Source organism: Xenopus tropicalis, chromosome 6, assembly GCF_000004195.4.
Source record: "Xenopus tropicalis strain Nigerian chromosome 6, UCB_Xtro_10.0, whole genome shotgun sequence".
Classification (NCBI taxonomy): Eukaryota; Metazoa; Chordata; class Amphibia; order Anura; family Pipidae; genus Xenopus; species Xenopus tropicalis.
In genome coordinates, this window is record NC_030682.2 from 22,030,068 (window position 1) to 22,045,595 (window position 15,528).

General features: G+C 41.8%; 1 protein-coding gene across 9 annotated transcripts in view; it reads left to right on the top strand.

Annotated features, from left to right (window-relative positions):
- Nucleotides 1–15,528, top strand: part of pard3 (par-3 family cell polarity regulator) — a 347,219-nt gene that overhangs the window by 319,592 nt on the left and 12,099 nt on the right. For all 9 annotated transcript variants that reach the window (XM_004915463.4, XM_004915468.4, XM_012965666.3 and 6 more), the window contains one exon: nt 11,095–11,215. In XM_004915463.4, coding sequence (XP_004915520.1) covers nt 11,095–11,215 — 121 coding nt within the window. The remainder of the gene's footprint in view (nt 1–11,094; nt 11,216–15,528) is intronic.

The window sequence follows — 15,528 nt, forward strand, 5'->3', positions numbered from 1 at the left end:
TAATGATCGGTACGAAAGTCATAATGGCAATGAAAAAGTCGCGACAATTCCAGAAATTTGTAATGGCTATGAAAAAGCCACGACAATTCGCACAAGTCGTAACGGTTACGAAAAAGTTGCGACAATTTACGGAAAAGTCGTAACGGCGATGAAAAAAATCGCAAGAATACGAAACGTTCGTTTTCCAATCCGAATTTTTCTCATTCGGATTCGTGGATTAGTAAATCAGTCCCTATGAGTCAGCTTCCTGCTGGTTGGCTCAGATCCACATTCCTAAAGCGGGGGGGGGGGGAGTGAGTTAGCATTCTTGAGCAAAGGTGGTAGCAGGAGAGGGGAGAGAGCAGAGAGCTGCGTGTCTCTGGCACAGGAAAACAGACACAACAAATCTTTTGACAGAGAAGTCAGTGCAGCTTATGGCTGTATTTACATAGACCTTTCTGATAAAGCTTACTGAGTTTTTACCTTTCCTTCTCCTTTAATGACATGTGACTTGGGTTCGGGTCAGTTAAGCATTAAGGATTTGGTGGTTGCCATGCTGACCATATGAGTTTGGAGTCTTTTGCCCATAGGCAGTGGTCTTAGCATTAACTAAAGATAAAGGACATACAAACCTGTTTTTGTTTTTAATGCATTAGCTCCGAATTCAAGCCTTGTGTGGCCACTCGCTCCCCGTACGTGTATTGTACCGGCTTCAGCCGCAGAGTTTAATAAAAGCAGAAATGAGGCTAAAGCAGAATTTACTCCATTTATTTTCCATTAACAGTAAAACATCTTGACATATTGACTGCCACGTCACAGACGTTCCCCATTGAAACAGAAAATGGCAATCCTGGTCCCCATGATGATTTTATTGAAATATCTGAAGAATTTACAATAAAATACAAATTTTTATTGCTGAATTTTAGGGAAATAGGCAGTTTTCTTTTATAGCGCCATTTGTTTTCTGTTAAACTAATCTGAAAGCCCAGTATGAGGATTTAGCTTCCTCTCAATCTCTAGGTTCCCAATAAAATGCAATTTATTGCCATTAGGGACACTGTTGTTGGTGCAGTATTTATGAGCACGGCAGAAAGCCTCCACTTGTGCTGTGTGTACAGATACCGGGATCCTCCTGAAACTAACTGAAGGGCAGTGTATATCGAAATTATAATCTGCTGCTGTTTCCCATCAATAAAAATATCAATTCCGTTTTTAATGCTGCGTTTGCACTAATATCCTGTTCGGGAGTGGTCGGCCATTCGTCTTGCTGTTCTTCCCTACTTCAAGGCACAAAGTTATTTGTGCCTTACCAACCAAGAGCTCTGGTTGCTGTTGAAATACTTAAACCAGTTGTAGACTGGAAGATTTAGTCTGTCAGTCTATGCTAGACTAATGGTGGCCATGCACAGGCGTGTATGGGTATTAACCATAGGCCTGAAATCGGGCAGATCTTGATCGGACAGGTTTGAGTTTTTGTCGGGCCAGAGAACTGATGCGGTCCCCGAACCGATGGGCCAAACGATCGAATTAGCCCTATACAGGTAAAGGACCCGTTATCCAGAATGCTCTGGACCAAGGATATTCCAGATAGGGGGTCTTTCCGTAATTTGGATCTCCATACCTTAAGTCTACTAAAAAATCTAAACGGCTATTAAACCCAATAGGATTTTTTTGCCCCCAATAAGGATTAATTATATCTTAGTTGGGATCAAGTTCAAGGTACTGATTTATTACTACAGGTATGCGACCTGTTATCCAGAATGCTCGACACCTGGGGTTTTCCGGAGTGATCTTTCTGTAATTTGGGTCTTCATAACTTAAGTCTTCTAAAATTAATTTAACCATTAAATAAACCCAATAGGGCTGTTCTGCCCCCAATAAGGGGTAATTATATCTTAGTTGGGATCAAGTACAAGGTACTGTTTTATTATTACAGAGAAAAGGGAATCATTTAACCATTAAATAAACCCAATAGGGCTGTTCTGCCCCCAATAAGGGGTAATTATATCTTAGTTGGGATCAAGTACAGGTACTGTTTTATTATTACAGAGAAAAGGGAATCATTTAACCATTAAATAAACCCAATAGGACTGGTCTGCCCCCCAATAAGGGGTAATTATATCTTAGTTGGGATCAAGTACAGGACTGATTTATTATTACAGAGAAAAGGGAATCATTTAACCATTAAATAAACCCAATAGGATTGTTCTGCCCCCAATAAGGGGTAATTATATCTTAGTTGGGATCAAGTACAAGTACTGTTTTATTATTACAGAGAAAAGGGAATCATTTAACCATTAAATAAACCCAATAGGGCTGTTCTGCCCCCAATAAGGGGTAATTATATCTTAGTTGGGATCAAGTACAGGTACTGTTTTATTATTACAGAGAAAAGGGAATCATTTAACCATTAAATAAACCCAATAGGGCTGTTCTGCCCCCAATAAGGGGTAATTATATCTTAGTTGGGATCAAGTACAGGTACTGTTTTATTATTACAGAGAAAAGGGAATCATTTAACCATTAAATAAACCCAATAGGACTGTTCTGCCCCCAATAAGGGGTAATTATATCTTAGTTGGGATCAAGTACAGGTACTGTTTTATTATTACAGAGAAAAGGGAATGATTTAACCATTAAATAAACCCAATAGGACTGTTCTGCCCCCAATAAGGGGTAATTATATCTTAGTTGGGATCAAGTACAGGTACTGTTTTATTATTACAGAGAAAAGGGAATCATTTAACCATTAAATAAACCCAATAGGGCTGTTCTGCCCCCAATAAGGGGTAATTATATCTTAGTTGGGATCAAGTACAGGTACTGTTTTATTATTACAGAGAAAAGGGAATGATTTAACCATTAAATAAACCCAATAGGACTGTTCTGCCCCCAATAAGGGGTAATTATATCTTAGTTGGGATCAAGTACAGGTACTGTTTTATTATTACAGAGAAAAGGGAATCATTTAACCATTAAATAAACCCAATAGGGCTGTTCTGCCCCCAATAAGGGGTAATTATATCTTAGTTGGGATCAAGTACAGGTACTGTTTTATTATTACAGAGAAAAGGGAATCATTTAACCATTAAATAAACCCAATAGGGCTGTTCTGCCCCCAATAAGGGGTAATTATATCTTAGTTGGGATCAAGTACAGGTACTGTTTTATTATTACAGAGAAAAGGGAATCATTTAACCATTAAATAAACCCAATAGGATTGTTCTGCCCCCAATAAGGGGTAATTATATCTTAGTTGGGATCAAGTACAGGTACTGTTTTATTATTACAGAGAAAAGGGAATCATTTAACCATTAAATAAACCCAATAGGGCTGTTCTGCCCCCAATAAGGGGTAATTATATCTTAGTTGGGATCAAGTACAGGTACTGTTTTATTATTACAGAGAAAAGGGAATGATTTAACCATTAAATAAACCCAATAGGGCTGTTCTGCCCCCAATAAGGGGTAATTATATCTTAGTTGGGATCAAGTACAGGTACTGTTTTATTATTACAGAGAAAAGGAAATCATTTAACCATTAAATAAACCCAATAGGGCTGTTCTGCCCCCAATAAGGGGTAATTATATCTTAGTTGGGATGAAGTACAGGTACTGTTTTATTATTACAGAGAAAAGGAAATCATTTAACCATTAAATAAACCCAATATCACAAAGAAAAAGGTAATAATTTGTACCTTTCTGGATGACAGGTTTCCGGATAAGGGATCCCATACCTGTATTGCCCATCCATAGGTGGGGATATTGAGAGAAGATCCACTCACGTTGCAAGGTTATCTTACATCTTACCCTGTATGGCCACCTTAAGTCTACAGGAGGCCTAGTCTTAAGAGGTGGCCATGTAAGCAGATCTTTGCCTGTTTTGGCCACCCATGTGGTGAAAAAATCCACTTCAAAGCTACCCATGTGGTGGGCCACGTTGGTCAGATCCAGTTGTTTGGCCCCTGTTAGATGGGGAATGCATTTAGGGACCAAATCGATCCTCGTCTGGTGGGTTTTTCCTGCTCCACAATTGATACCTGACCAAGAGCAGAGGCCCTCATTTTGTCCCAAAAATATTTGAGGTTTTTTTTGACTATGAAATAAGAGGATTACTGACACAAACCCTGGGAGGCCCTTATTACCTCATCATAATGCGCAAATGGAAACTGTGTGATTTTGTCAGGAGATCTAAGTAATTATTTAGATTATTCTGCAACCTTCTCTCTGATCTACAAAGTCAATACAACGCATGGCTGAAATGTGTATCTCTAGGTATCTTCTTAGCCTGCTTTAATGGCTTCCTATCTTAGCACGACATGGTTTGACAGTTCAGCATCCAGCGACAGGATTAGCTGCAAAATTCCCGGCTCTGGAAGAGCTGACCCAGTTGCTTCAAAGTATAAGCTTGGTTGCCTCTGGCAGTTCAGTCGGAGCGTCCCCCAAGGAGGCTTTGTTTAAGGAAATCACAGTGCCGCTCTATTCACAACAATGCTCTGAATATCAACCAGTTGGTGTATTATTATTGTTCTTCACCCTGCAGTTATAAATCCCGATAAGAATCATTATGCATGTATTATACAGAAACCCGTTGCTCAGAACTCTCTTAATTATGATAGCGCCATTTTCTCTAAAGTCCTATTTGAATAAACAGCTTCTTATTTTTGGCTGTAATAAATATAATACCTTGTACTCAGTGTTAACTAAGCTAACATGAATCCATTATTCATGGCAAAACGCTGCCATTGGTCTGTTGAAGGTTTAAATTGTTTTGTATGTATGTATAACTTTATTTATAAAGCGCCACAAGGGTACGCAGCGCTGTACAATCTCACAATATACACAATTACACACAGGGAGGACAAGTGTTATAATAAATACAATAAATAAGTATAAATACACAGGGAGTAAGTGCCATGTGGTATGAGACACAGTAGGAAGGAGGTCCCTGCCCTGTAGAGCTTACAGACTAAGGGGCCCATTTACTTACTCACGAACGGGCCGAATGCGTCCGATTGCGTTTTTTTCGTAATGATCGGTATTTTGCGATTTTTCGGATAATTGTCGCGACTTTTTCGTTGCCATTCCGAATGTTGCGCAAAATCTGGCGATTTTTTCGTAGCGTTAATACTTGCGCGAAAAGTTGCGACTTTTTCGCAGCTTTCACGCCGAGTACGAAAGATTCGGATTCATTCAAGCTTCAGTATGGTGACTTTTCTTGGGCCAGGTTGGAGCTGCAGGGTGCCATTGAGTCCTATGGGAGGCTTTCCTTGGGCCAGGTTGGAGCTGCAGGGTGCCATTGAGCCCTATGGGAGACTTTCCTTGGGCCGGGTTGGAGCTGCAGAGTGCCATTGAGCCCTATGGGAGACTTTCCTTGGGCCAGGTTGGAGCTGCAGAGTGCCATTGAGCCCTATGGGAGACTTTCCTTGGGCCGGGTTGGAGCTGCAGAGTGCCATTGAGCCCTATGGGAGGCTTTCCTTGGGCCAGGTTGGAGCTGCAGAGTGCCATTGAGCCCTATGGGAGACTTTCCTTGGGCCAGGTTGGAGCTGCAGAGTGCCATTGAGCCCTATGGGAGACATTCCTTGGGCCGGGTTGGAGCTGCAGAGTGCCATTGAGCCCTATGGGAGACTTTCCTTGGGCCAGGTTGGAGCTGCAGAGTGTCATTGAGCCCTATGGGAGACTTTCCTTGGGCCAGGTTGGAGCTGCAGAGTGCCATTGAGCCCTATGGGAGACTTTCCTTGGGCCGGGTTGGAACTGCAGAGTGCCATTGAGCCCTATGGGAGACTTTCCTTGGGCCGGGTTGGAGCTGCAGAGTGCCATTGAGCCCTATGGGAGGCTTTCCTTGGGCCGGGTTGGAGCTGCAGAGTGCCATTGAGCCCTATGGGAGACTTTCCTTGGGCCAGGTTGGAGCTGCAGAGTGCCATTGAGCCCTATGGGAGACTTTCCTTGGGCCGGGTTGGAGCTGCAGAGTGCCATTGAGCCCTATGGGAGACTTTCCTTGGGCCGGGTTGGAGCTGCAGAGTGCCATTGAGCCCTATGGGAGGCTTCCAAAAAAAGTCTGAAAGTTTTGCCCGCCGCTTACGAGCGCTCAATACGAAAAAGTCGCGACAAGATACAAGCGCATCGTAATGGCTACGAAAAACTCGCTTTTTTTCGCGCAAATCGTATTGGTAACGAAAAAGTCGCGACAATTTCCGCAAAGTCGTAAAGGCGCCGAAAATTCGCAAAAAATACGAAAAAGTCGCAAAATGTTCGTTTTCCAATCGGAATTTTCCCAATTCGAATTCGTGTCTTAGTAAATGTGCCCCTTAGTTTTACTAGCCATAAGCCATAAGGTACAGCTTGTAGTGGGAACCGTTGTTATCCAGAAAACCTCAGGTTTCCTGAGCGTTAAGGATAATAGATCTCATAACAGTAATAAAGAATGTATTTAAGGTTTTCAGGTATGGAAATCTAATTAGTTGCTCTTTTAGAAGGAGCCTCTGTGCTTAATTAAGTTGGTCCTGGGCACACTTTGTTAAGGCGTCTTGGGTTTCAGAACTACAAAGAAGCTCCTTGTTAGGACTAGTAAAGGGCAACTTGGTCACCCCGTGTCCTTCTGTTTCCAGCAAGAGATCGACCAGCTCGGTGCTACTTATTAATGCACTAATCTGCTTGCTATATATAACAGCCTACTTTATATTCTCCCTCTCAAGGCTGCCGTTATTCACTATAAAGTGCCAGCTCTGTAGTACATAGCAAAGCTGTGGGTGGAAGAATAGAGCTATGGCCGGAGGGATCCTATATTAGGTGTTTGTAGTTACATTTGTAAACCTGACGCACTTTCTTGTCTACAATGATCATCTTCCTAAATCCTTCTCAGCACAAGCATTGATCTGTGCAGCTAATTGAAGAGAGCCTAATTGAAACATGGCCGGCCCCTTGTGTTTCACAGCCACGTGCTGCCATTAACAGAGGCCAACCCTTTGACCCGCACTCCTCCCTGGGGGGCAAGTCAGAGCCGTGATACTGGAACAAGCTATTTTATAATACCGGTCACAACACTGGGATAATTGCTCCTTCCCTATAAGTAAGCTTTGGGGGATCGAGTGAAGAGAAAACATGACCTGGAAGCTAAATTTATCAAGTACACCTTCTGTCACTGCTGGCAAACATCCTAAAACATGCTCGCTAAATATTTAATGAAGGGAGCTTCTTCATTAGTGAAGGATGTTAATAATTTACCAAATGATGTACTGCTTGGTGAGCCTTTGACATTGGTGTTTACTAATGCATTGGTATTTTGTACAAAAGCCTTGGAAATTAATCCCTTCTCACACAACTCCTGTTGTCTCTTTGTTTGGCAGTTGGGTTCCTTTGCCAAATGAATGCGAGTGTGCACTCGGCTAGAGCCCCTTATTGTCCTCCTCTTTCTGTTATATGGACCATTACCCATTGCCTACACCTTGGTACAGTAGCAACACGTTGCGCGGATTGTTCTGGATTTTAGCTGCGGATTTCCAACCAAGTAAATTTAAAGGGGAACTACTGCTAGTTCTTGTTGTGATGGCTGCTGGTTGCTTTTAGTGTCAATGAGCCGTTACCCCAGGGGCAGATCATGAATCATAGTAACACACTGGGATTTGTACTTTTTACTATTAGTAAATAAATGTTAGCGTTAATAATTCATCTCATTAACACAGTTGGTACTTCAGGCTTCCTCGTTTGTCTCAATTATATTTAGGTACTTAGTTCTAAATGCAAAATGTTAAAATCCCCTTTAATTTAAACACACAGTGTCATAACTATATATAGAGATAGCAGAACCCTTCCCCAGGGGGGGCCTGGACTGCGGGTCTGCTTCCTCTATAGCTGTAAGGAATCCCCCTCCCCAGCCGCTCTCTTACCTACCCAAGGGGAGCAGCCAGGGACACTAGCAGGCAGGAGGGTGGAGGGAGGGCCAGGTAGGTGCTCACTTAGCCTGTACTGCCGGCCCTGCTTCCTCTATAACTTTACAAAATTCCCCCTCCACAGCCACTTTCTTACCTACCCGGGGGAGCAGCAAGGGACACTAGTGGGCAGGAGAGTGGAGCGAGGGCCAGGTAGGTGCTCACTGGGCCCCTCTGAAGATTTTTTTTGCTGGGGGTCATGGCGCAGAGTTGTTACAACCCTATTGTTGCATATTATTAATTAGAAAAGCATAAGTTGATATTGGATGATCCCATTAGGATCGCCCACGTTGCCATTTTTATCTCTATCCCTTACGTTGGCTATTAGGCAATGACGGAGAACATTAGAAAACAAAAAGAGCATACTAGCCCCTGAACATGCCGCTATTTTTGGATGTCTCAATGGCCTTTACTTTGGTGAAAGCCTGGTGTAGTTGCCCAGGTTGATCCTGTGAAATCCCCCCCTGCTACGTGGGTCAGGCCTCTAGCTGGGTGTCAGATTGCAAATATGTTCTTTTTTTTCTTCTTCATCTGTAATTGCTTTGAACACCAAAAATGATTACAGAAGATTATACCTTTTTGGAGGCAATCACAGCATCCACTTCAGTGGGAAATAAAAGAGCCACATTGTGTGCAAAGGGTGGTGTGACTTGCTTAGCAATTACATATCTTGTTACAACTAATTTCACAAGGCAAAATTGCCATTCTCTCCCCCCCCCCCACCACCATCATTCTCCCCACAGCAATCTGAATCCCTACAGCGAGCAGTAAGTGCGGCTTTTCTAAGGATTTTAGCTTTTATCCTTGGTTTGATAGATTAGGCAAATTCTCCCAAAACTGTTCTTCCATCAAGACTCCTACTAGGAAGACTCACTCTGGAAAAGAAATGGCTCTTATCTCTGGCGCTACTTTCTCTCTGGGAGCCATTATTGCATACAAATCCCTTAGCAACTTTAGGGGTAGGGTTACTGTACGTCCATGGTTGCTTATGAGGCCCATCTCCCATAAAACTACATAAAAATCACTAGTGAGGCTTACAATTAAATACAAGCTTGGATTGGACGATGTGTTACGGTATACCCTAACCCCCCCCCCCATCATATTGCCAAAGTACATGCCGGTGTTAACTCTATTTTCCTCTACATTATGAATTTCCCATTGAGCAGCGTTATAAACCATCTTTATGTTTCTTGCATTAAACAATTTGCTTTGGCTTTTACGGTAATTAAAATAAAAATGATGATGCTTGAAAGAACCTGTGCCGATAAAATAAAGCGCTTTTAAGACCCCAACATATTTCTATTATTAGCCTATCAATAATCACATGGGTATTCATATCTCAGACACCTGCCATATTTTATTTCATTCAATTTATTTAAAAGAAAATATCTTTTTTTTTTTTCTTTTTTTTTTTGGTTACTCTCAATAAATTGCCAGTGAGAGCAGTTGGGAAGGAAAGTGTTTGTACTCGGTTATATTGCCAGGCACATAAAAAGGAAATATTTCCAGGCAATTAAATTAATTATGGTGTACTTGATTGGAATATATATTTCTAACATTAGTGTTCAGCGTAACGTACGGCTGTTCCTCTGCCCGCTGTGTCCCGGCCGGGAGTCAGATGACATTGATAAATCGAGTAGGACTATTTACCTTAGCTCTGTGTTCCCGTAGTCTTTAAAGCCTTTGAGAGGTCTCTCTCCATCTCGGGCTTCATTGGATAAGTGACTGCATACATGAATACGTGACACCCGAGGAATGAATGAGACATTGAGCACTTCACTTAGGACTTGTCAATGGTTGGGGGTCACCTTGTTGCAATAAATGGAATATGGACTCCATCTGTCTCCATCTGTCTTGTCTAATGCATCAGTGTTTGTGGAGATTATATTGGGTATGTCAGCATCTGCATAGATTAGAAACATTCATAAACATATATCATACTTGTTATTGGGTGGGGGGAGGACTCCCTAAATCCTACTAAGATTGGAGGCAAATATTACTAGTGATGTTGCCCATAACAACCAATCAGCAATTAGAAATAGCCACCTACAAGTTAGAAATCAAAAAGATCTGATTCAAAAGATCAGATCAAAAAGATCTGATTGGTTGCTATGGGCAACATCACGTGTAATATTTATCTCCAATCTTAGTAAGCAGGCCCCAGAGTTTTAGGTTTACTGGGTTAGGCTCGGACTTGTTTACATAGTCATCATTGCTGCCTTCTCTTCTCAATGGTCTTCGATATAAGGCTGAGCAGGACAGGGCCGTGCTAATGAGAAGGTTAATACTTATGATGCATGTAGTTTTAAGGTGCCTTCTGATTTTCTATTGAATCCCAAAAGCATCTTCCTCTCAACACCCTCGGAGCCTGAAAGCAATGACAATACACATTGTATACGTATATACGTACAATAAAATAACTCTACAGCGTCCAGTAGGGCTAGTTGGATCTAATCTATGGGGTCTAAGGGCTCCTAAGTCCTATTCATGTAGGCCGTGGCACCTACACCTGCTCAGTTCCACTAGGGATCATTATGCCACATCATTCTACTTTCATGAACTGTTGAAGGTTCCCACTACAGGACACATGGGAGCCATGGATTTAGCAGCTGCTTTGGGCGAGGTGTCTCCTCCAAGGGTCCATCGTACGTTGCACCTACACCGGCATCTTTCTTCTGCACTCGTGCCATTTTTGGTGCCACCTGTATTTGCTCCCTCCATTCCCACATTGATGAAAGCCCGTTACTATCTGAGGAATGATTGGGGGTTGCTATGGCAATACTCATTTGCCTGGGTGCTGGTTTCTATGGAACCAAGGCCAAAACTAGTTATTTCCAAATCTTCCCGATCATTTAATAAACAATCTAATGTATTCCTGGTCACTCCGTTACGGTTAAATAACACTGTGTGGTGGATATTTAATAAATTGTGACTCTTGCAGTTGTTTACATATTTAATGCATGCTGTGAGCCTCTGACAGATCCACCCGCTCTAATTGGCTGATTCCAGTTAAGTCAGCAATTTGCAAAGCGCCACTGACACCCAGCATGGTTGGGCTGTTTGTAGCGGTTGAGGAAGCACGCTGATTAACTCTGTATTTCCCAGAGGCAGTGGTTCTACTTTAGTTCTATACTCCCCTTATTGTTTCACACTTCTTAACCCTTAACAACTGCTCTTATTTCTCACAGCAACCGATCAACCCCGAGCAACCATGATCGGATACAGCGCCTCCGGCAGGAATTCCAGCAGGCCAGGCAGGAAGACGACGTGGACGAACGCAGGCGAACCTATAGCTTTGAGCAACCGTGGGTAAGTGCTTACTGCGCCCATTAACTAATGCTAAAAGGGGGATCTTATTGATAAGCCCCCGCTCCGGAGGGTCATTCCAGTCCTCGAGGTGCCGGCCAAACAAATACTCCTGACCTTTCACCCTACGGCCTTTCTATTATCACAGTCTGGCGTCCATTAAGGATAATTTAATTTCATATCTGTCGTTTCCATCTGTCTGTCACTTTTAGGGGTCTCATATTTCTTTTTTTTATTATTTATATAGCGCCATCAATTCGCACAGCACTTTACAGAGTAAAGGGTTAGTAATACAAAACCAAACAGTTAACATATACAGACAAACATTTCCCTAAAAATGATTCACAGTTACATTTGGATATTGTTAGGAGACAATAGGGGAGGGCCAGTGTGCCCAAGAGCTTACATTCTAAAAGGGAGAGCGATTGAGACATAAGCTGAGGGTAACCAGTGTGGCGGTAGGGTTTCTGTTGGTTTGTAAAGTGATGGTACATTTCTTTGCCAAAATGCCTGTATATTTGTGCTTAGATGGCAGCAGTAAGATGATTGACAGACAGACAGACAGGATAGATAGACAGACATTCATACAGATAGATAGATGATAGATAGATAGATAGATAGATAGACCAGATAGATAGATAGACCAGATAGATAGATAGACCAGATAGATAGATAGACCAGATAGATAGATAGACCGGATAGATAGATAGACCGGATAGATAGACCGGATAGATAGATAGATAGATAGATAGACAGGATAGATAGACAGGATAGATATATATACAAAAAAGACAGACATACAGGATAGATAGATGATAGACAGACAGACAGACAAGAGAGATAGATAGATAGATAGATATTCAGTCAAGGCTGTATTTGTTCTGCCAATGCCTGTAGTTTCTTTTTCAGCTATAAGATAATGGAAGAAACCTAAGCCTATAACATACATTTTTGTTGGCTTTGATATAATGGTTGTGGGAACATATGTATCTATTTAATAATTAAAGGCAAGGGTCAGGCAGAGAGACACACAGTAATTAAAGGGTCCCTGGTGATATAAATAATAGAAAGTACCAATTGAAGTATTTTGATATGGCTGTTCCCTAATTTATTCATTTTTTTTTTGCTTTTACTTGCTTTTTGGGATGATTGACAGATTACTCCTTTTATTTAAATGTTGTATGAGGTGCTGTGTGAATATACATTCTAGCTGTTCCTTAACTACAGCTCCCATCAGCCCCTGGGACACAGCTTTGCAACGGCTGAACTATAACCGTATTAATCAGAGAAGTTGCCGTTTCCCTTTATAGGTAATGTGAGAGGTTGTACTACCCCCATGCTTTGGTCTGTGCGATATTATTTCAATTGGTCCAGTCTATTTGGCTTTTGAAAAATTGTCTCCCTAATACGTCAATGATTTGCAATCAGGTGACAATGACTTTTTTCATTTTAGCCTAATGGAAGTGGTTAGTAGGGCCGTGCCCCCTCCCTTAATCAGGCTGACATTGGCACTTGCATTGACAAGCATTTCCCATAATACAGACATATATGTGAGTGCCTATAGGAAACATTGCAGCTCATTAGGCCGTTACCCTCTCGGCTGAGTGGGATTTTGCTACTTAAGACAATAATGGCAGCACATACATTTATTAGCCCATGTCCGTATAATGTTTTGAGAGACTGGCCTTTGACACTTGAGTGTGATGGTTGAACAATGTGTATAGATTTTTATAGATTTTATATGCAGAACACTTTATACACACAAGCGGCCATTACACACGAGTCTCTCACTGCTGTAATGACCCGAGTATGGTCTCCAGAGACCTGAATTAAGTCTACATGGCAGCACCTACTCAAAAAATGAATGTTTGTCTACTCAATAAGTTATAGGTCCAGTTCTTTCTTGTCGGCTTCTTGAAAAAAATAGGTTAAAAAAAAGTCAACAAAAATATAGGCAGATGGGAATATTAAACCTTTATATCAGGGAAGCCCATCAGTAGCTGCTGAAATTCAACTCTCAGCACCCAGTGGAAGCCAAATAGCTATTAAGGTGATGGGGTTGATGCACAGTCTACAGCTGAAGGTCCATAGGCTTAACAGTCCTAACTTATATGAATATATAATAAAGTTGTCCTGTATATGCCTCAAAGTGTACCAGATGAAAAAAGAACTAATTTTTATTAGGGCATATTTTCACTCACCCCTAACATAATAATTGCTAAAATTTCTGTATTTTATATACTAAAATGACTGTACCAGCTCAGAGGGTCAGTTACGTAGACATCCTGGCCTTCAAAGTTGCCCACAGTTGCTCGCCATCTTGGATCTTGCCAGGGTGTATTTTAAATGTCAGTGACACTGCACATGCTCAGTGGGCTCTGGGCGACTGTTCAGAAGCTAAGCTTAGGGGTCGTCGGAAATCACCAAGCAAACTGTAAGGTTCATAGGAAGAATGCACTGGTTTCTTAGCTGATGTAATGTGAATTTTAATTAACTGTATTGTGTCCTTTTATTAGATATATCTAATAAATATATTATATTGTATTGTGAGTGGGTCCCTAAGCTCAGGTAAGTGACAGTAGCACAGAGCAGGGAATCAGCAGAAAAGAAGATGGGGGGCTACTGGGGCATCTTTGGGGGCACAGATCTTCCCTGCTAAAGGGCTGTGGGTGCCTTGGGCTGGTACAGAAACCCAAAACATGAGGAACATATAGAAGTAGTCTGTTTATTTGTTAAGCTTTAGTTCCCCTTTAGACTTTATTGTACACTTATTAGCTTGCATTAATGTGGGCAGCCAATATAAATTTACTTTATGTCAACTACAGCACTCTGGGAAGAAAAATGTTCCTCATGTGCCAGGTAATATTGGGGCTTGTCCTTGTAGGAGAAATCTAGAATCAGAGCTATCATAGCGCTTAATGTATTGCTAACACTATCTCCCCGTGAATAGTTATAAATCAGTCCCTTAATCATTCATTTGATACTTTCACAGTAGCTCGTTCACCAGCTTATCTCTATGGAAAGGTTTATTTATGGCATATTTCCACTGGGCAGGCTCAGCTTCTCCCGTCTTTCCCTCTTGAAAAATGGGACATGGGGCTTGGGAAAGTTTCCTGAGAAAAACCTGAACTCTGCGAGGCTGGGAATCCAGCTACTGAGGGTCATGGGCCAGCCAGTAATAAGGCCTGAGCTGTACTGCTCCTGGGAGCACAACTGTGAGTTTAACATATGGCTGCCTGTATTAGGGAGGACACGCTGGGAATAGAGGAGTGTAGATAAGTAACTGAGCAAAAGTCTTTTCTTATACTTATAAAGTGCTGTTAGTTATACTGAGAGCTGCAGGTTGGGCAAATGATCACAGTATCTTTTTACCATGGATATTGGTATTTTCATCAGTCGGCATGTTTGAAAAATGTCATCTGCTGATGTACCGTACTGAAGAGAGCATGGGGCATTAGCAGATAAGGAAGTGAAGATGAGTCTTCTCTTACTACTATTCCAACCCTTCAGGCTTCTGGTCCAAAGGGATGGAAGGATGTTCAAACTGCAGATAATAATGACTAGATAAGGACGAGTTTGGCCAGTGTATGACCATCTCCTCATAGCTAAAATGTTCAGAGCCTGACATGGAGCAATTGGATCAATCTGATATCTCCCAGGTCAAGTTGGGCATATCGGGGAAAGATCCACTTGTTAGTCACCTCACCAAACATACAACTGTATGTTTGGTGAGGTGATTAACAAGCGGATCTTTCCCCGATATGCCCAACTTGACCTTGGAGATATCAGATTGATCCAATTGCTCCATGTCAGGCTCTGAACATTTCATTCAATGTATGGGCAGATTCTCAGTGGAACAAGGGGGTGACCAACAGGAATAAAAAAGAAGAGCAACAGGTCTTCTAGTTGTATAGGAGAGGATTAGACACTACACGCTGAATTTATTATGTTCATGTTGACTTTGTAAAACTGAATACACACCAAGTGATATAATCTGTCTTGTGGTGATGGAGTAGAGTGTGTGAGAGGCAGACAGTATCACTTTGCTTAGGAGCATATCTCCAGCTTTCTCTTGTCTATCCTTCATTATATACATAGTGCTTTGCAATGACTTTCTGCCCATCAAACAGCCGCTGGGTTTCTGCCAGGTGCCTTTGTCTTTGAAAGTTAATATTCGAGTTGTTTAGGAGTAAGGTCACTGCCATCATGTGGGAATTGCCTTGATCTGATGGATCATTTTATCTATGGGGGACATTCAAAGATCACCAGACTTCTCCAGCCCTTGTACTTGTTGAGCAGATGTCCGCTCTCCTTTA